At 39.9% G+C, this 22,014-nt stretch overlaps 2 protein-coding genes across 6 annotated transcripts in view; one reads left to right on the top strand and one right to left on the bottom strand.

Moving 5' to 3' along the window:
* Positions 1 to 22,014, bottom strand: part of ZC2HC1A (zinc finger C2HC-type containing 1A) — a 67,316-nt gene that overhangs the window by 15,745 nt on the left and 29,557 nt on the right. For 2 of the 4 annotated variants that reach the window (XM_032692426.1, XM_032692449.1), the window contains 2 exons: positions 21,538 to 21,645; positions 15,414 to 20,795 (listed from right to left, as the gene is read on the bottom strand). In XM_032692426.1, the coding sequence (XP_032548317.1) occupies positions 20,609 to 20,795; positions 21,538 to 21,645 (295 nt within the window). In that variant the 3' untranslated portion in view covers positions 15,414 to 20,608. Of the gene's footprint in view, positions 1 to 3,744; positions 3,765 to 15,413; positions 20,796 to 21,537; positions 21,646 to 22,014 lie in introns of those variants that run through there. The other 2 variants (XM_032692441.1, XR_004357874.1) reach the window with 2 other exon arrangements.
* Positions 291 to 10,960, top strand: IL7 (interleukin 7). Of its 2 annotated transcripts, XM_032692464.1 has the most exons (6): positions 291 to 383; positions 3,702 to 3,844; positions 7,394 to 7,480; positions 8,237 to 8,391; positions 9,823 to 9,982; positions 10,087 to 10,960. In XM_032692464.1, the coding sequence occupies exons 1-5, from the start codon at positions 374 to 376 to the stop codon at positions 9,974 to 9,976; spliced, it is 549 nt and encodes a 182-aa protein (XP_032548355.1). In that variant the 5' UTR covers positions 291 to 373; the 3' UTR covers positions 9,977 to 9,982; positions 10,087 to 10,960. The 2 variants fall into 2 exon arrangements, with proteins under 2 accessions (XP_032548355.1, XP_032548365.1); XM_032692474.1 differs by having other exon boundaries at positions 8,237 to 8,389; positions 9,824 to 10,959.

The raw sequence follows: 22,014 nt of genomic DNA on the forward strand, positions 1-22,014 counted from the left end.
CTCCGCGCCGTCCGTCCCGGGCGCTCCCGACCCTGCGGCAGCGGAGCGGGGATGCCTCCAGCCCCGGCGGCCGGGCCGCCGCCCGCCGAGCCGCGGGCAGCTCCGCCGCGGCGGAGCAGAAAGTGAAAGTACCTGCGGCCGGCGGAGCCCCATGGGAAAGGCAAAGCCCGGCCGTCCCGCCGCCGCCTCTGACAGCGCCGCGACCCCGCTCGGCGGGCGGGCGGCCGGGGGCTGCTGAGCCCCGCCCGGCCGCCGCGGCCCCTCTCGGCCCCTGCGCGGCGCTCCGCGGGCTGCGGGCGTCATGGGCGACACGGCGCCGCCACCATGACCGCGGAGCCGTCGGCGCAGCTCCCTGACATCCTCCCCGCGGACCATGTTCCATGGTAAGGAGCGAGCCCCGCACCGCACCGCTCCGCTCCGAAGGCGGCGGCGGGAAGAGCCCGCTCCACGGGCGCCCCGCTCCACCTGCCTCCCGCGCTGGGCTGGGCTCCGCCGCGCCGCTCCGCACCCCCGGCCGCGCTGGCTCCTCACCGGCTCCGCTGTCTCCGCGCCGTCTCGCCTGCTGTGCTGGCGCAGTGCCGCCCGGTGCCTTTTAAACCCATGGTGACGGTCAGGGAAATTCCCAGTTTTGCTTTTTTTTTCAGTTTTCCCCGTAGAATGAAAGTAAAAGCGTCCGGTTCCCATCCCGCCTGCTGCCGGGAAGCGGAGCTCCGGAATGGCAGAGGCAGCGGGACGGCGCGGGGCGGGGGAGCTGCGGGAAGCATTACCCCGCGCCGGTCATCGCTGCACCCACCGCGGGCACCAGCTTCCCTGTGGCCACCTGCCTCGCTGTGGGCATCTGCCACCCTGTGGGCACCAGCTTCGCTGGAGGCACCAGCTTCCCTGTGGGCATCTGCCTCGCTGTGGGCATCTGCCGCCCCGTGGGCGCGCCCGAAGCAGGTGCCGCGCAGCGCCGGCGGTGCTTTGCCCTCGGGTCTCACTCGCGGAGCGCCCGCCCGCCCCTGAGCACGGGTTCCGGGGGGCAGACGGAGAACAGCTGGCAGCGACCCGCTGCCCGGGGACTGCGGGCTGCGGAGCGGGTCCAGGGGCAGAGGATGCCGCCCGCCGAGGCGAGGGTGGATTGTGGCTGACCGGGGCTGCTGCGGGGATTCCGCTGCGGGCGCGCCTCGGGCTGCATGCACAGGAGGGGTTTTTTAAATTAAAAATCCAAGAGGGTTTTTCCAATTATTTGGAAATATTGGAATACTAAATCTTCCCGTCTTTTCTGGGAGAATTTTTGGGGCTTTCCAGATATGACTTAGGAGTTTCTGGGAGTTTACGGAAAAGATGGGGTATTACCAGAAATACAGATTCTCTTTCTTTTGAAGTGCTGGTCATATGGAGTGCTATAAATTCTTCTTCTTTTGAAGTTACCCTTTCGATTTTCAGTGTAAAGCTCCCAGAACTTTTTATGACACTCATCTAATGGTTCTTCCAGAGGACTCATTCAGAAATGTCTGAACAGATTCGACCCTGGTCCCGCAAAGGCTTAAGGGACTTCACAAGCAGGCAACTCACTATCTGCCTTGATTCTGTAATTTCCTCATTTTAAAAAAGGCCCACAATCTGTACAATACAGAGAAAGTAAAAATAAAGAAGTAAAAGTGACCTTGCGGTTTTCACCTGTTGTCTCCACTTGTTGCTGAACAAACCGAATTTTAAGTGATGGAGTCAGTTAGATTGGTTTTAAATTAGAAAATTTTTATTTTTGTCTCTTGAAGCATGTTTGTGAAGCAGCATATCCAAGTTGCTTGTATTACTGCTACAATGCAAACTAGCATTGCAGTTCTTTTTTTTTGCACTGGAATCAAGAGGTGCAATGGAGATTGGAAAAATGTCCTGTAATTGAGTTCTTGCATGTTTTTGAACATCTTTTAAAATGTTAAATCTTAGTCCTTCAAACTGATAATTTGCTCAACACAGTTATAGTTAGCATTGAGATTTACAAAGTGGAAGTCAGGTGTGTCCACTTGGATCTTGAAGATCATAATAGAGTCGCCTTACATGGTTTTTGTATTTATACATGTAGGATCCATTTAAGATCCACTTAGTTTTTCAGGCTAGATTTTTTTTTTGAGAAACTAATAGACCTCCATTGATCAGTATATTGAAAAGGTTAGAAAATTTGGTTTTCAATCCATCAAATTTCCCATTAAAATTTGGCAGCTTGCAACAAGAAGAATTCTGTGATTTAGCTCGTACATGTAAAACTTTTCCAGTCCTTTTTCTAGGACATAGGTGTACACCACAGCGTGTTCACAAGCAATCTATCAGAAAAACAAGGTTTTGGTAGTCAGGAAAAGTGGTATGCTTTCTTCTTTGAAGCATATGCTCTGTGTTTGGAGTTGGTTGGGATGGGTTGTGTTTGTTTTAATGGCTGGAAGCATGTGGTGTGTCTTGGGGTTCTTGCATCACGGAGGTTAGGTGGGTCAGCAAAAATTATGGTCAAGTTTCATTGCTTTCTTCTTAGTTGTTGAAGATTTCTCTCTGAGGCTGTGATTTGCAAGTGGTGCCCAGATCCAGAGGTGTCCATCTATTGAGTGCAGGGTTGGTTGTACCCAACAGCCCATCCTCGCCGTAGAGGAAGAACAGTAGCAGCTAGGGTCAGGGCATCCCTTCTTCCTTTCCTGCCTCCTACCCCATAGTTACTCCTTATGCAGTTGTTCTTCTTACTCAGTAGCAGAGATGGGCAGAAACAGCTCGTACTAGTCCAGCAATCTGCTGTGATCTTCACTAGTCCCCCATCAGAAATTTCTAGCTTTGCTTTTTTGTCAAAACCTTCCATTTAAGCATCATCCTAGCTAGTTGAGCTGTAGACCATAGTGCAGTTATGAGCTTCCTAATGTACCTAGTTCTTCATTTCAAGTACCAGGTCAGTCACCTGCAGCCTTCTGTTACCCTGTCAGTCACTTTGGGGTCTTTTGATATTTTGGTCTTTTCTCTCAGCCTATCCTCACAGAACTCATATTTTCCTGGATATCATCCAAAGACAGAAGACCAGGGATCTGAGCAAAGCCAGACAGTACACTGAAGGGAGAAACAAAGAGGGGGACAGCAAGATTTGTTCCAAAACAAAAATCTTGAAGAGAAGGTTGTGCTTCTGCTTTATCTCATGTTATCGCCATTAGTATGGCTTCGTACATTTGGTCAGCATGAAAATGTTTTAAACACACCTTTGATGTAAAGATGTGTTTGTGGGGATTTGTAGAATTTATCAAATGAAAAATGGACAGGATGAGATTCAGCTGCAGGTTAAGACACTTGGACGTCTAAACTTATTTGACTAAGACACTTACTTGTCTACATATGCCTGAGGTGGTTATGGGTTGGTTATGGGCCGGTTATGGTCAATGGAGAGACCTTGTCAATGCTTGCAGTGAAGCCTGGAGATGAATTCAGCCCAAGCAGTTGCCAAGTTGCTGGTCAGCTCAGTAGTTTTGTTCTCTTACTAATGCTGGCTGAATCATCTGAGTATGAGGGAGTTTGGACACCCAAACAGTGTCTTAATCTGGAGCAGAATCCTTCTCTCAAGAAAGGATTAGTCATTTGTTGGTACAAATATCCCTTTTAAACTATTTCAACAGATTACAGAATGTATTGGTAAATAAAACATACACTCTGGGGCATTTAATGTATATTTAACTGTTCTTCTTGTAATCCAGCCTTTTTTAGATCTACTCTTCCAGTTCTGCCACTGCTCCTTGTTCTGTCTCCAGTGAATTCATCTAGTTGCGCAATGGAAAATAAAACAACTGAAATCCATGTGAAGTATGAAAACATACTAATTCACGACATCAGCGAGCTGGTAGGTAATAGCTCTTGGGCTTTCAAAAAAATGATTATTTTTAGATGATAGAAAATATTAATAAAAGCTCTAACATTAACACACAAGAAAAGACCAATTTAAAACCACACATTATCCTGGAATAGTGGCTTTATTTGAGGGGGTGTGACAATTTAGTCTCTCTAAAATCTCTGAAATCTGTGGATGCTGCCTGTTTGCATGTACGAATACTGTGATACAGGTATTTGTGCCTGTGCATCATCTAGTTAGACACATGTACCATTTGGCCATAAATGGGATGATATATTGAATTAAAAGGTACTCTTTTCTAAAGTAATTTCATGACTACTTCTGTTTGTATGTTTTTATCAAAAGAAGAAAACATTACACAACTTGTAATTTGTTCTACTAATTGTAGACTTCTTGACTGAAGTTTTATGTTGTCCATCGAAAACAAACGCATAGAGGCACAAAATTCATATGAAAATAAAATTCCTTTTTATTTTACCTATTAATAATCTTATTTAGCCAACAAAGAATGAACTTTTCTAAGTTGGCAAAACAGTATCACAACACTTTACTGATCTGTGCCCAAAACTTACCTTCCAAGTGTTCTTCGTGAATTATTTATTAACAATTAAATTCATCTGTCAAGATTTTCATGGGAGAAAACACCATAGTTGGATTAGCAGAGGCATTTCCATGAAAATGGGATTTTTTCTGACAGGTTGTCACTCAGTGAGAATTCACCATTCTGTTGCAGTCTTAAACCAAGATGTGTTTGCATGAAATCCAAAATTGTATACAGTGCTTTTCCAAAGGTGAAATCAGAAGCCACTGTATTTCTTCACACTTATGATCCACCACTATTCTTCAGAGCACTATGCCAGTGGTTTCCAACCTTCCTCTACCAAGACACATCAGCCCTCATCTGGAAACAAAATACTTCTAGGGTCAGAGAATGATCATTTAACATTCTGATCATGTTGTGTTTGTTAAGATTATGAAGAGAGATAAGGGACCTTACCCTGAACAAGGCACCAAAGTTGGAGAAAATATTCATGGTCATATTAGAATAGACAACTCTTCCCTTCAGTTTGTTGTCTTATTGCTGACAAAAACAAGTATCTCCTACAGAACAAAAATAAACCCTCTTGGTGAGCAGTTACAGGATAGCTGACCTATCAGAGAAAATAATATGACAGAAATAAGAGCCTTTGGGAAGCAGATCTTGCTATCTTCCTGTGGTAGAGAGGCATGAGGTGCATCCCAGCTCCACTCAAACTGCAGGGTCAGGGAGACTGGAGGAATTTCCTGGGCTGGAGGTGGCAGTGTTTTGCCACTGCCCAATTGTAGGATAGAGCTTGATGTAGTTGGTGCCTTATGATGTCATCAAGGATTTGAATGGAACAATGCCATTCTTCCAGGTACATTTTGAAAGTACTTATCTTTTTTTTTTCCTTTTTTTTTTTTTTAATTGTAATTTTTTAATAAATATTATGGAGGCTTTTTTTAAGACATGGAGTTTTTTAGGAGACTGTATGAAAATAAAAAGTTATGAAAATAAATAAATAAATAAATAATGAATTAATGTTTGTGAAACTAATGGGAATGTACTGAATTCTGAAGCTTTTACTTCCTAGAACAGGCATGTACCAGTAACTACTGCCCAAGTTTCTTCATTTTTCTATCTTTATTTTTCCCAGTTTAAGAGAGATTCATTTGTCTTATATGTAAAATCAGTGCTGTGTGGGTGATAGCAACTGCCCACTAGGCACTTCCCTACAATTGCAGAGCCAAAGTCAATAGCTTTCAGTCCCTCATCCTGATGTTTGAAGCAGTTATGGAGATTACTAGTGGGCTACATAGTAGATCTCTGTAAGGTAATTTAATTTTCACTAATGACTTTTCTGAGGTCCAGATTTCCCTTAGGTTGGTTTAGTCACAGCCAATAAACTGTCTTCATAAGTGGTTACTGTGTGTTATACTAAAGGTGATCTGAGGAAGCCAGTGGGAATGGGTAAATCCCGTAGCAGTTAGCAACTGAAGTTGTAGATATATAGGTTTCAGGGTGATTACTTATTTGGTTATTTATTTATTTGTGCAATTAATTATTTATTTATAACTTTTGGTGCTGTGTGACTGCAGCAAAACTTCATTCTGTTGTGGTGCAAGCAAAGACGTGCTTCCAAATTAGATTAGCTTCCAAATGTTGTTGGTTTGACTTTTTTTGTTTGGTTTTATTGGGGGTTTTTTGGTTGTTTGGTTTGGTTTTTTTCCCCAGTCAATATTTGACTCCCTAAAGTCCTGGTTTTGAAAACACTTCCTGGATGAAATTCTGTTTATCTTGGGTGACCTTCCAAAATATAGACACTGTTACATGAAAATATACATAAAAACTTTAGGAATTAAGTTGTCTAATGTGTTCATATAGACGCCTAAGTGAGGAGATCTAACACAATATTGTCATGAGCTGCCTTTTTCAAAGCCTTTCTGGTTGCATTGGGCTATATGAATACAGGCTGAAGAAGAAAACGAAGCTTTTGTTGAGTTGGGTTCCATTGACATCTTGATGACAAGTGTGAAAGTAAAAGAAAAAAACAACAGAGATTAAACCATTGATAAAGATTATAGTCACACAAAGGAGCAAGTGATATTGCTTAAGCCATATTCTGTTAGTACATAGCAAAGTGAGTGCTGTAGCTGTTTAGAGCCTGGGTCATGTATTATGGAGATGAACATTGACGAACATTGTATTTAATGTATTCAGTGTTAAAATTCAAGAGATTTAAGATTTAAACATTTCTGTATGTTTCAAAATTGCCAAAGAACAAAGTAATTTGATAGAATAGGAAGATTTAAATTTAACAGATTTATGTCCAATTCTGGGCTTCCCCATACAAGAGAAATAAGGAGCTACTGGAGAGAGTCCAGCAAAAAGCCGTGAAGACAATGAACAGACTGGAGCATCTGTCTAATAAAGAAAGGCTGAGAGAGCTGGGACTGTTCAGCCTGGAGAAAAGAAGGCTTAGGGCGATCTCATTTATGTGTATAAATACCTGAAGAGAGGGGGCAAAGAGTACAGAGACAGGTTCTTCTCAGTGGTGCCCAGGAATAGGACAAGGGGCAGTGGGCAAAAACAGAAACACAAGTGGTTCCCTCTGAACATCAGGAAATACTTTTTCATTGTGAGGGTGACTGAGCACTGGCACAAGTTTCCAAGGGAATCTACATCCTTGGAGATATTCAAACCCCATCTGGATATGGTCCTAGGCAACTGGCTCTAGGGGCCCTGTCTCAGCAGGGGCATGGGACCAGATGGGCTCCTTCCAGCCTTGGCCATTTTGTGATTCTGTGTGATTCTGTGAATACCTTTAGATAGTGTAGCTGGATTGGGGTTTTATTTTCCTGCTTGCTGAGGTAGAGCTCAGAATTGTACACTAACACTGCTACCCCAACCGAGGAGATGCTACAGAACGATTTACTGTTGACATCACTGGCTGTTAGGCAGAAAACTTCCTCACTTGATTAAAAGTACTTCCATGTCTAAACATATACGATATTTTACAGGTAAATATATCTGCTCAGAATCGTGACAGGTGCTGCAAGAACAAAAAACCCGGAAATATCAAAGTGTTTTTCTGCAACGATACTCAGGTAAAATTTAACTTCTCAGAATTCAGAGAGTATAAAATCAAATGAGTTCTCTGTACACTCCAGTCCCTGAAAAAAATATTGTGATAGAGAGTAATATAGCCTTTTAATAGTCAAATCATAATTTTTAGGGTTGTTCTTTTTCATGACTCTGGAATCATAGAATTTGTCAAGAAAACTGATATTTTTAAAATTAAAATATTAAGCAATTCCATATCCAAGAAATGTGGATTTTTTTTTCTACTATAAAGATTTTTCTGTACAAATAGTACAATGGAAATGGAATTAAACATTAAAATTTCCCAACCGCTGTTTTTATTTTTCTACAGAAACTTTTATTAGCTAAGCTTTCCATTTCAGATCTGAAAGCTTTAAATAATAGTTTGGGCACATCTCAAATGGCAGAAAGCACAACTGTCAGCCGTTGCTGCAGATTTTATCATGACTTGATAGAAGGACTGACTCCAAAAATCACTTCCTGTTTTTCTAACAGCATCAATTGATTACATTATGGCTGTGATTTCTCCCTAACATCCTTATGCTATTATTATTACTACTACAAATTGCTTCTTTAAATATTTTGAAGACATGGCAGGTACATTAGAGTACTTATGCGTTTTATTGGAAAAGATTAGCACTATGAAAGCAAAAGAAACTAATGGTAATTGATGGAGGGTTTTTTTTTTAAAGATAAACCAACATTGCAAAGAATCAATGGTGCAGACCTTTCAGGACATATTTTTGTTTCTCCCTTTACAGGAAATAGAATCACTACAGAGCATGGCATGCAACATGCTCAGATTCTTTCATAAGCAAAAAATCAGCAAAGCCTTTAGATGGAAAGCAGCATTCGTCTCATGTGGGACATTACAGGTTCTGAAGTGCAAATGTGAAGGACACAGAAAAGAAAAAGTAAGTGGTAATGATGTTCTACAGTTTATTTTACCTTTTTGACTTATTGCTTAGAGCTATTCAACACAGACTATCACATCTACCTCTCAAATTTACAACTATATACACATTATATGCAAGAGGAATTTTGCTCTGTATAGCACATGTCTTATCACAGACATTAAGCCCAGTGCAAAGACTAAGTAAAACGATCCTCTGGAATTCTATGGTGAAGATATCTACTGTGGTTCAGTACTGAAATACCTGAGTTAATTCTCCAGTAAAAGACAAAGGCCAGACTCGTGCGAAGGTGTTTAGCTTCTCCAGTGTATAAAATCATAGTTGTTACTTCTCATTGGGGTTCTACCCTAAGAGTAATGTTTAATCTGGTTTGTTTTAACAGTTAGGGGGGAGTTTGTCTCTTTTCCATAATCTCTTTGGTCTTTATTTTAACTACAGTATCTTAAATTCAATAAGAACAGTTAGGCATGATAATAATTGGATTTTTAGCCATTGGCAGAATCTTCTTTTTAATGTGTCACTCAAACATAGCACAATTATCTACAGGCTACCTTAGCAAAGGGAGAGCGTTCTTTTAAGTGTGGCTCAGTGTTATCTATTGAACACAAAAATATTAACCAACATCAAAAAGTCTCCACATAGCACCATAGGATATAATGCTTAAATAGTTGGATTGAAGGCTGCATTTAACTCATTCTTTTACTCATTGAAATGGAGAGACCTTTATAATCTGGGACCACATCTTCAAAGTAATGTTAGATGATTTGCTTAGTCACCTGTGCTGAATCCACTGTTTGCCTTACTTTAAAAGGTATCCCAGTCAAAGTCATAGAAGTCAGAGTGTCACCCTTGCAACTCCTACCTAACCTCATGGATGCCTGTTTTTATTTTGAAGACCAATTAAAATAATTTAGTAAAAAATTATGAGTAGCCATTGAATATGAAAAAGGAACCACAGTAGTTTTTTCTGTTTAAGATCCTGAATACTAGGCCACAGCACCAGCCCCTAGAACAAGCCTGTCTTGTTCCACCAGTCTCAACACATGCAGTCGAAGTTTGGCTCACAATTTAATTGGCTTTATTTTCCCTGTCCTTCAGATAATGGAGGATAAATTTTAAACCACTGATAGAGGACATACATGATCTCAGTTGGACACACTGGTTTCAGCTGTCCTAGTTTACTGTGTATTAAAGCCACGTTCTCCCAGTCCCATGGGCAGGGGTGGCAGCAGGGCTCTGTTCAGAGTGAGAACATCAGGGTGATGCAGGCTGTGTACTGCCATGGCTTGCTTTGTGAGCAGCCCAGCTTTCTGGCTTACCATGCATGGTACCTGCAGTATTTATTGAAATGTAACAGAATGGGTTATTTTAAAAGATGTCTGTAGGAATAGAATAAGCAGTCCTCAATTAACAATACAAACTGTTCTTTTTCAGATTTGTCCACATGTAAATGTATTTGATAAAGAAGATACAGAGACAGGTGAACAGTCCAGAAAGAAATGTAACCAAGAAGTTTGTGAACTGAAAGAAAATATATCTAGCCTTAGATCCTGCTGGAATAAATTTGAAAAAATAATTTCCAGGTGATTCCAGGTGAATCCTGTTCTTTTCTTTTGAAGTGGCATTACTTGGTACCTTTGCATTTTATATGCATTCTTCAAGTAACCTTGCTCGCTTATATAAACACTTTATGCCAGAATTCTGATGGAAAGCTACTGTACCTTGTTCCTGGAGATGGAATAAGCAGAAACAGCTGAACAAGCTGCTGAAATCCAAGAAGTGGAAATAAAAGACCAGCATGTGAAACAAAGAACTCTACAGAAGGCTGTGTCCCACCTTTGTGCTCTGGAAACTACTTTGAATATTCTGATTTTTCAAGTAACTTTATAATACCATCACATGAAAGCAATCTATTTACATGTCTACTGCAATTTATAAAATCGTCTTAGAAGCTGCAGATGAGGATAACAGTATGGAAAAGTAGCTGGTTTCTTTATATCTATGTAAAACTCATCAAGATCCAAAAGTAACAATCTATCAAAGCAGCAGCTAATCTTGAGTATGTTCTGCTGACATAGAAGTGTTTTCAGTGTAGGTCACATGGGTCTGCTAACTGATTTGGGTTTGGAAAGAGCAGGGAAGAAGTCAACTTTTTGAAAAACTTAGGGTACTGATTTCTGAGAGATGTAGCATGCTTCTGCTCTCTGAAGTAGAGGCAAGACAGCAAGTCCTATGGAAGGCAGAAAAGGAGAGGCCTGAATGTAAGTTTGTTCAGCTGACTAGCAGCACTAGCCCTATGAATTTGGTTAACCCATAGTTAGCTGCAGGAGGAGCTAGAATTTCTTAGCTTCGGATTGTGATTTGTTATATGCAGTTATTTTATATAACGTGTTTTGTTAGACAACCATGAATTAAAATGTGTGAATACTGTCAGAGAATAATATATTGGCATTTAACTAATAAAGTGTTCATATTTAATTTTGGATAAATATAAGTATTTTTATAGTTGTTTATAACTCTTTTGCAGTTTCTTACTTTGATATTATAACTCCTTTGGTAATAAAATATTTGTCTTATATGGAATTGGGCTGTTCAGTTTTTGACTGTCACTACTCCATTTTTAGCTTTATTTCACAGCCAGTCATTTAAAGCACAGCTGGTAATGTAACTTCCAGCTGTTGGGTACTTCCCCTCTTAAAATACCTGTTTCTTAGCTGCTTGTAACCTGGTCAGTTTAGGCAAACATTTCCATACCAGCCACCTGCCCTGGACTAAATACTTTGGGAAAGCTTTAGCTAAGCCAGCCTGTTGTTTCCTATTTCACAGTAAACCAATATATAATACTGTTTTATCTGTGCTAAAAGCATCTTTCTGCAGAACTACTCTGAGAAAACTTTGGTATTCAGAATAAACACCTGAAAAAATGGTGGGATATACTTCAAACTGTTCAGTTGACTGGAAACAGCACTTAGCCTTATGTGTTTGACTGGAATAAGACTGCTGTACTGAATCCGTGAGGGAAGAGGTTAAGAGCAAAGCAAACATGTCATGCTTCCCTGCAATACACCCCTCTATTGGGTCTGGCTGAGATGGAGTTCATTTTCCCATAGCAGCCCTCACAGTGCTGTGCTCTGCAATGGTAGAAAAAGATGCTAGATAGATGCTGATAGCTAGAAAGATGCTGATAGCACACCATTGTTTTGGCTACTGCTGAGTAGAGCTGGCACAGCATCAGCACTGTCTTTTGACATTTCCCCTGCCCATGAAGGGTGTGAGGGTGGGCAAGATCCTGGGAGGGGACACAATCAGGCCAGCTGACCCAAATTAGCCAAAGCAGTATTCCATACCATATGGCATCAGCTCAGGTATAAAAGCCAAGGGAAGGAGGAGGGGGGGGGGGGCATTTGTTATTTACGAGGTTTGCCTTCTGGAGCACCACTACAGGTGCTGAAGCCCTGCTTCCCGGAAAGTGGCTGAACATCACTTGCTGAATACCTCTTTTTTCTTTCTTTGCTTATACACATGCAAACTTTCGCTTCTGTTTTGGTAAACTTCTTTATCTCAATCCACCAGTCATTTTTCATCTTATTTTCTCTCCCTTGTCTAGCCAGGAAGGGGAGTGATAGAGTGACTTGGTGGGCACATGGCATCCAGCCAAGGTCAACTCATCACAACCCCCTCCAGCCCCCATCTATTTATGGTGACAATGAGGCAGGAGTAATAACTTTGTAAAACTGTGATTGAGACTTCCACATATTCTCTTTAGCTCTTCATGTAAGAGATTGCAACTTTAACTCCAAACACTTAAAAAATCCAAAGCCAACCCATAAATCTTTTATGTAATGGGGAATGGAAACATTTCCAACTATCATACTGAAGATAAATGAATGTAACCCCTATTGTAAGGACTTCTCTGGAAATCCCTGCCTCTAAAGGGACAGAAAGACAACCCAGGAAACTGAGGATTCAAGTGGTCTCTGAGACTGAAGAACAATGGTTTTGGTTTTCTTTGGAAATTTAGGAACAGTTGAAAGCCAAGATTTATTTCCTAATAACCACTTGGCAAGGAAACGGCAGTGTGAATTAAAACAAAAACACACATGCAGCATTAGCTACTACAAAATTGAAAGTTAAGTCAGCTTAAATGACTTAAGCAGCAGCCCACAACTTAAATCTTGAGGCAAATAAAGCAGTTTCAGGACTACTGTGGGGGAAAGACCAAGATTCAGAACAGAAATTTAAACTGAGTGATTAAGAAATCATGGATTTTTTTGTGATTACTTCTCTTAATAAATACCCTGCCTGTCTGATTCTTGTTGCCAAACTTCTTGAGTCACCACTTACATGCAAACACTAACTGCTAAATGCACTGACTTGTACTCTTTGTTCTCTTCTATTTGAATCATAGAATCATAGAATCAGCCAGGTTGGAAGGGACCTCAGAGATCATCAAGTCCAACCCTTGATCCACTACCGCTGCGGTTACTAGACCATGGCACTAAGTGCCACATCCAGTCTCTTAAAAATCTCCAGGGACGGAGAATCCACTGGGCAGCCCATTCCAATGTCTGACCACCCTCTCTGTAAAGAAATTCTTTCTAATATCTAACCTAAACCTCCCCTGGCGCAACTTGAGACCATGCCCTCTTGTCTTGCTGATAGTTGCCTGGGAAAAGAGACCAACCCCCACCTGGCTACAACCTCCTTTCAGGTAGTTGTAGAGAGTGATAACCTCCTCTGGTCTCTCCTGGAATTACAAATGTGGCAATAAACTGCTTTGCAGGAATGGGCAAAGGGAAAACTTGCATGGTATTATCACCACCACACCTACCTCACTACCACTTTCATTTATGTGATTATTTATTTTTTTGGCCACAGCAAAGTAGTAATATGAGTAGAACAAAACCATGATTTAGAAATACATAGAATTTATGAGAAGCTATTGTTGCCTTAAGGTTTTTGATTTTTTGATTTTTCTAATTTTATAAGTTTTAGAAGTAGTTTTGTAGCAAATGTAGATTTTTAGAAGCAGCTGCATTCATTCCCTCACCCTTTAGCACAGTAGCAACATAGATACCCAACCCTCTTACCCCATTCCATGTTCCCCATATCAGCATTGGAACAAGATGTTCTTCAAGGCCCCTTCTAACCTAAACCATTCTATGATTTTATATGATTATAAGAAAGCAGCAAGGGATGATTAACCCATGAGCAAGATGGGGTTGCACATTTCTAACAGCAAGAATGAAATACATGCTCTGTGGTTCATGAGAAGAAAGAATTTCTGGTGCTTAGGAAGCCAAATCAAGGAAGGCCACTGGAAGAGAACATTCAAATACCAACTTTACACCATCAAAAAAGTGTTTACAGCTGTAGCTCTTAAGCAAAAAGATGCAGGAGTAAATCTCTCTGTCTGGTTTTGTTTCCTTCCAATTCCACCTCTCTGGCTTTGTGCTGAGCAAAAGGTATGTTGGCTTTACCACATGTTTCATTCAACAGCTATTTAGGTTTTTATTGGGATTTTTTCTTCCTACTGATTAAAACGTTCATGGTGAACCAGAATAAAGAGGAAGGCAACATGACAAATATCATAGAATCTCAGCAGTGACAAAAAATTTTGCTGACTTCTGGCACATAAATGAATTTCATACAAAATGAAGGGAAAATGTATCTGCCTTCCTCCAAAGCAGATATGGTGAATCACAGAACATCATAGAATCATAGACAGGTTTGTAAGGGACCCTAAAGATCATCTAGTTCCATCCCCCCTGCCATGGGCAGGAATGGTACTCACTAGACTAGGTTGCTTAAAGCCCCATCCAGCCTGGCCTGGCCTTGAACACTTCCAGGGATGGGGCACCCACAACTTCTCTGGGCAACCTGTTCTGGTGCCTTACCAATCTCACAGTAAAGAACTTCATCCTAACATTTAATCTAAATCTCTCCTCTTTCTGTTTAGAACCATTCCCCTATGTCCTGCCACAGGTCCTTGCAAAAAGTCCCTCTTCACCTTTTTTGTAAACACCCTTTAGGTACTGGAAGGCCACAATGAGGTCTCCCCAAAGCCTTCTCTTCTCCAGGCTGAACAACCCAGCTCCTTCAGCTTGTCTTCAAAGGAGAGGTGTTCCAGCCCTCTGATCATATCTGTGGCCCTTTGGACTCACTGCACAGGTTCATGTGCTTTTTATGTTGTGGGCCCCAGAGCTGGATGCAGTACTCTGCACCACACTGAATGGCAGGCCACACTTCTTTTGATGCAGCCCAACATGTGGCTGGCTTTCTGGAATGCAAGCGCACGTTGCTAGCTGATGTCCAGCTTTTCATCCACAAGGACCCCCAAGCGCTTCTTGGCAGGGCTGCTCTCAATGACTTCTTCTCACAGTCTCTGCTTATGTCTGGGATTGTCCTGACCCAGGTGCAGCATCTTGCACTTGGACTTGTTGAACCTCACTGGGTTCTTCTGGGCCCAATTCTCAAGTTTGCCCAGGTTTCATTGGATAGCATCCCTTCCTCCTCTTGTGTCAACTGCACCACTCAGCTTGGTGTCATCTGCAAACTTGCTGAGGGTGCACTTGATCCCATTGTCTGTGCCATTGACAAACATATTAGAAAGCACCAGTCCCAAAACAAGAGTCCTGAGAGACACCACTTGTTACTGGCCTCCACCTGAATAGGGAGCCATTGACCACAACTCCCAGGCTGCATCCACCCAGATAATTCCTTTTCCACTGAGTAGTCTACGCTTCAAATCCATCTCTCTCCAAATAAACAAAAGAGCTCAATAAGAGGAACTTACTGAGAGTAATGAAAAGAGGAATTTGTTTCTATTCATCCAAGTCTCATCTCACCAGTAAATTTAAAACCCCTATTCTTTTAAAATAACAACTAAGTGGCTCACCCCCAGCTACCAGCAGAAGACTGGATGGTCCTCATATCAGGTCTGGTGTACCTGAATAAGGCTGAAATTATATCACCTAGCCCTACGTTATGTCATTTAAGACAATATCGCATTTCACTACAAAAATTTGTGCATCACAAAAGGTTTTATTAGCATATTTGCTTTATTGTTAACAAGTGGTAAATTAGCATTAGGTGCTGACTTACATTTATTAATTAAAACAGAACTGACACTTTAAAATAAACAAAATGTACTGAATAAAATGCAAACAAACCCAGGAATTCTGGCAAAAAACCCCCCCCGGACGGTTGCATACACAAATATTTAATGCACTGAGGGGTAAGGCAAACATAATAAATGCAATGCTGACAAAATTAATCACCTCAAACATGAATGAACACATTGTTTAAAAACATGGAACATCAATAAATAAACTTACAAAGATAAACATATTAAGTGTCATATAAGGGATGAACACCAAGAATTAAAGCAATCATATAAAGTAGGTGTTGTAACAGTCCTGGCATACTCAGCACTCTACAAATCCCACCCAAATTCATTCATGGTTCTGCCAGAAAGCCAAACAGAAACAAAGAACTATGGTAAACCATGCACTCCTATTTAGAACTTCGGTTCAATATTCAGCTATATTAAACTGAATATTTGATTTGCTGACTCAAAGTATTATGTTCAAATTGGGGAAATGTGATTTCCCTACTGATTATTTTTGTGAAGAAAAAGCACTAATTAAGAGGAAGTTTGAATAAGCTGTTTTCTGGCAAGATGAAGTGGAATGGGCCTAAATAGGATCCTCCAGAAATGTGCATTCTGGAATGACATAACACCAAAAAACCAAACCCAAAACAAAACAAAAAACGAACTAACGTGCAAGAGTAATCTCTTATACTGTGAATACTTCAAAGAACATATCAACCAAGTAACTATTGAATACAGTTAACAGAGTCTTTTACCTAGCACTTCTTCCAACAACACAATTAGGTCACTCAAATCTTAGTCAGCAAGTTGGAAAAAAGCCCCAACCAAACCAACCAGCAGCAAAATGATCACAAGTTGGAATAAGCTGTACTTCAAAGGCAATAAAAACTATTTTCACCAGAGTCACTAAAACCAATTTTACCAAAGATAAAAATTCTACCCTGTCATACAACCCATATAATTATTCATAGCTTAGTCAAACTGGATAGAATTAAAGTTGCAAAAAGTGCTCTTACAAATCACAAATTTGTCAGCCAAGATTAAAAAACACTCGTAACGGATTTGTTCTCTGCCCATATACAAAGTCTATGTGATGGAAACCAGCACTTTTTGTGAGCTTTGCAATACACTTAATTTTATATGTAGACTAATTACATAGCCTACATTAGTGTGCACTGACACATACCTTGTTTATTAGCATTTAAATACTGCCGTCATTCTTCCTTCCACTGATTTGGTAAGCACGCATCACGAAACCGCTCTCTTTGCACACACTCTCAGCTGTGGCGGTGAACTCGGAGCTTGTAGTCTCTCGCAGATGACAGAGAATCTCCATGACACAAAAACTGCATCAGGTCTTAAAATTTGGAGTTACCATCCTGAAAACCTGCAGGATGAGTGTCTGCACTCGAGCAGCTGCTGCTCTGGCACTGCGAGAGAGGCTCCACGCTGGAGCATCACGGAGAGCTTCCCCCACCGCACTACCCTCCCATCTGGGGAACCCTCGGGTGGAGCTTTCCCATTCGCTCCGGGGAGTTGAAGGACTCCTGGGGAGTTCAAGGGCTCCTCGAGTCTCTTCGGCGAATCTGAAAAATTCTGCCTAAATGTTCATTTCATAGTTACATCCTGAAATGGCAGTGAAGCACCTCCCTGTGCCCACTTCCCTGCATTGCTGTGTGAGACTGATGGTATAATCATCCATATAAACACATACTTTAATTGCTGTATATTTAGGGATTCCAGTTCTGAAACTACCTAGGGTGTGAGTATCATGCCTAAATATAAACCTGTGTAGGACACATCATATAGAGATTAAGTCTTATGCTGTTTTTACTACTGAAGCTAGTATTTTTCATAACTCCATTGCACTTCTATAAGCATAGTTCCAATGATCCTGCACTCCTGGCACAGAGAGGTCCCTTGTATAAGAGATAATCACAAAAGTACAATGAGAATGCAAACTCCTTCAGGCCAGACCTCAAAACCAGCCTTTTCCTCATTTCTTTAAATGGAATTTTACCTTTTTTTTTCCTTCAATGAATGGAAGAACCTTAGTAAGCACATTAGGAAGATATAATGGCAGACAGTAAAAGAAAAGTCTGTCATAGGGTCAGACAATGGTATAGGAATCATTAAAAGAATCACATCAATAAATTTCACTACAAAATAGACAGTGCATAGTTCACATTTTTTCCTCCCATGAAAACCAAGGCATAAAGGTGTGGGAAAAACTAGGGCAAGAGGATTTGGACTTAGATCACTAATAAATTAAATTTGGGAACTCTTGACATGTGTAATACACTAAAGATTCAAAATTCAAAGTCCAACTCCCTTAAAATTTCTTTTTCTTTAAATATAACAAATTTGTTTCCCACACTCACTTCTGCAGGGGCATTATGAAAACAAATCTGCTGTTTTCTACAAACATTTCACCGAGATGGAATTACAATAATCTGTGCTGATACACGCTAGGGTCTGTAACATCAGTGACTTCAGATATCTATGTCGTTCAGTAACAAAACCACTTGATAAACAGGAAACATACTGGGCCTCTGATAGTCTCACTATACAACAGCCAACTGCACAGTCAAATATAATTTCATTGTCTGCTTATATTTACTGTAGATTCAAACACACACACACACATTATCCAATGTTACTATGAACAGTCAATTATGCTTCACAGACCTTCTTTTTAAGGCCAAATTAAACTATCAGTTTTAAAAATCTTTTTTTCAGTTTAAGTTAATCTCCTGTGCAGTCCTTGTGATAAATCATAGAAGTGTAAATGAAGTAAATGATGTGCTACTCCAGTAATTTACTAAATGCTGCACTGAAAGCAAAGAATTACACAAACAACTCAAAAGGCAAAAAACACAGTAACTGTATGGGGATTGATTTGAAACTAGGAAACCTGCCACCTACAATTCAAAAGAGAAACAATTTGTTTTTTCTACAGTCATATTACTCCTAGAAAAGCTGAAAGGCATTAGTGCCGTATTAAACATTCCCTTTGTAGAAAGTGGTAAAACGCATTTTCCAGTGGAATCAACTGAAAATTCACCAAGTCAGAGTAGATTCCCTAAATGATCAAATCTATTCTGTACTGGTATCTTTGCTGATGGACTCTCGGCTTGCAATAGTTCAGTCTGCAGATCTCTATGGCCCAAGTCCAGGACAACTTTTCCAAAGCAGGCTTATCTATGCAAAGGAATGCAGAATTCCAGTTCTTCCAAGTCCAGATATGAATATGTCATAATAGAGATCCCAGAATCTAAACTACTTAGAAAATAAACTGGCCTAGTCAGTTCTAACTATCATTACAAGTCATCCATCCTACCATGCTCAACAGCCATCTTACACCAATTATAACATTACACTGAATTAAGGATAATTTCTAAAAATAATTTTGTATAAAAAGTGTAAGACAATCATTGAACTAAAATTCTAAAATATCGATAGTTTGCGGCCTGCAATGTGACTACGTCAAGATTCTTAAATCTCTCATCCTCCAAGACTGGTATGTGCTTTGAAGATATTTTTCTTCAATAATGTTTTCTTCTAAATTGGCCCCATTGATAACAATCACAGTTTTTGAGAATGCAAACAATGACCATAATACTATCATGGAACACTACATTCTATTTTTCGTAAGCTACAAAGAAATTACATGAATTGATGTTAATGGTGTTTGTGAGCTGAAAGTATTCATTTCTAACAAAAAGAGTGTATTTACTGCAGGAAAGGCACAGTTGAGTTGTTTCAGATTGTTCTTTTACGCATTATGAAGACGGTGCAAGTACTTCAAAGCAAAACTTCACAAAACAAATTACTACATTAAGATACAAAATAAATGATTCAGCTTGTGAACCCAACAACTTTCAAGGTCTGACCCTTCTTCCACAAGAATTAATGTGAAGTCTGTTACTAATTTCAAGAGGCTGCTGTTCAGAGCCCAAGAATACACAAAATTGCAGTAAAACCCATGTCAGGTATTGACACATAAAGCTATGAAGCACAGCTACTCCACTATGCACTCATACGTAAGCTGTGTTATTTTCACAGGAATAAGAATAAAAATAGTCACTATTTACATCAAGTTTTACTGCTATAATAACATACATTTTTATGGAACTATTTTTTTTGGTATTGGATACATCAAGAAGGCTGTTTTCAAAATAACAGTTCAACATTTAGGTAGGATAAACATAGACCTCATCTTTCCTTCAGGAAATGAGGGAAGAGAAAAAAATGAGCAGGACCTCTGGAAACAAGACAAAGACATGAAGCACGACACTTTTACATAGGCTAGTCATGGTGGAGCACAGGAGGAGGAAGACAAGTATTTCTGAACAAAAGGAACTTAATAAAATGAAGATATTTGCCCTTATAAATAGATAAAAATATTAACATGTTCTTCTTGAAAAACAGAACATGAAAAGCCAAATCTTGCCTGTCTTCTTACATGCAAAGAAAATTCTCAGGTAGTCTTTTCACTTTGATTCTTTAAAAAGTCCTAGGAAGTAACTGGAAAGTCCAATTAGGATATTACTGTTAGATAGTTTAAAGATCCAGACTTTTTACACTATTAACTTGGAATTTATAAGGAGTTGCTCATGTTGTTTTCACTTAGAACACAGCATCTAAGTTACTGTCACAGATGAAGGAAATACCTCCACAGAGAAACTTCTGAAGCCCAAGTTCTTCATGGCTAGTTCCCTATGGGTAAGTATTACCCTGCATATGTGATTTAAAAAAATCCTTTGTCTAGTTGGCTTTACAAAAAAAAAAAAATAACATTGAACCACTTCTGCTACCTAGATTACTTAACACTTCTTTACCTTAATTTTAAAGATTTCCAACAGAGAGTACAGAGTATTTCCTTGAATGGCACAGTCTTAGTAGCTACTATTTTTATATACAGTATATATATTCATTTATAAATAACTGTGTAACCAGAAGATTGCACTCAGAAAATTACAAAATGATGTTTAGACATGTTTGCAGCATGAAGTCAAACTGGCTGGAGTGCTCTAGCTTTCCATGCAACAGTACATAGCAGATGCTTCCAATTTCTCATTTTCTTTTTGCTTTTAAGGATATGTTCACACAACCATTCTTCGAATTCCACACTCACAGCAAAACTTTGCCCACTCCACTGGATACCTTGTTCCACATTCATGGCAGAACTTTGATAAGTGTACAGGTGAAATTCTTTCGCTGCTTTTTGAACTTCCTCCATTGACTGAGGATGCACAGTCTCCACTGTCACATCCAATTTTACCGTCAGACCTGAAAATTCCCAGATAAAGAACATTCTCTGTAAGTCAATTCAGTATAACTTGATGTGAAATTATTCTAACCTCTGCAGTGAATTACAGTTATTGTTACTGTAATTTTCATGCATACACTTCCTGTTTACAGTGGTATACCTTATAACTCTACCCCGGCTCCCCTATGGATCTCCAGATACCCACCTTCCCTGCAAGAAAATGAAAAATGCCAAAGTTCTAGGAGCAGGATCAAATATTTGATTTGCTAGTTAGATTAACTGGAGTGTTTTAAAACTTAAAATTTAGCTTGTCAAAAAAAAAAAAAAAAGGCTAAAACAGCAACACAGTTTTCATCCTACCCTTTGAAAGGGCAGGCAACAGAGAATTTGTGTGCTTAGCATGAAGATTTCATTCAATTTCTACCGAGAGGATATGTGCCTATTTTTTCAACAGCTCCTAAGAGGTTTTTGACATTTCTAACACGGTCTTCTGTGCACATGTGAGACAGCTGATGACAAAGGTGTGCTGGTATGCTGTCTGATGATAAATATGCAAAATAGATTGAGTAACTTAAACATGCCAAATAATATTGACCATTAAATATGCAAAATATATTGAGTAACTTAAACATGCCAAATAATATTGACCATGAGTTATCTATTTGCTGCAGAGAACAATATTTTCCCCAACTTCTTTTGTAGTAAGTAATCTCCTTTAATGAAGGTTCTATTGATGACAAAATCCACAAAGTTAAAAGCTACCTTGAGTAAGTGTCTGAATTGCTAGTTTTTCTTTTGTTTGCTAAAGCACCCGTGCTCATGGTTCTTGCCACACTAGGAGGGGTTGATGTCCGGGCTTTTGCTGCGCCTCTAAAATAGAATAAATATCTGGTGATTTATATACACAAACAGAAATCCATACAAGAATATGCATTTACAAATAATATACATAAAAAAAAGTTAAACAATCTACACATTAATTAATCGTATGAAAAGTAACTCATTTCCTACCAAGAGCAGACAAGAGCTTTGGCATGAACTTGCGTGATTTGAACTGATATGACTTGAATCTTACAACGACAAGTTAAATGGAACAGCAAGTCCTTTCCTGTTCATGTGTCTCAGTTGCTAACCCACCAAAATACAGGTAGACCCTGCACTAGGGGTTGTTTTAGTACATTTTAATGTCTACCTTGACAAATTACAAATAATTTTTAGAACTGGCAGGGCTTTCACAGA

Source organism: Chiroxiphia lanceolata, chromosome 1 (genome assembly GCF_009829145.1).
Source record: "Chiroxiphia lanceolata isolate bChiLan1 chromosome 1, bChiLan1.pri, whole genome shotgun sequence".
Lineage (NCBI taxonomy): Eukaryota > Metazoa > Chordata > Aves > Passeriformes > Pipridae > Chiroxiphia > Chiroxiphia lanceolata.

Bases quoted from the DNA above. Each gene is read 5' to 3' on its own strand.
- IL7 (XM_032692464.1), top strand. The intron at 7,481-8,236 runs GTAAAATTTAAC...CTCCCTTTACAG, and splicing joins TTTTCTGCAACGATACTCAG to GAAATAGAATCACTACAGAG. The intron at 8,392-9,822 runs AAGTGGTAATGA...TGTTCTTTTTCA, and splicing joins GGACACAGAAAAGAAAAAGT to GATTTGTCCACATGTAAATG.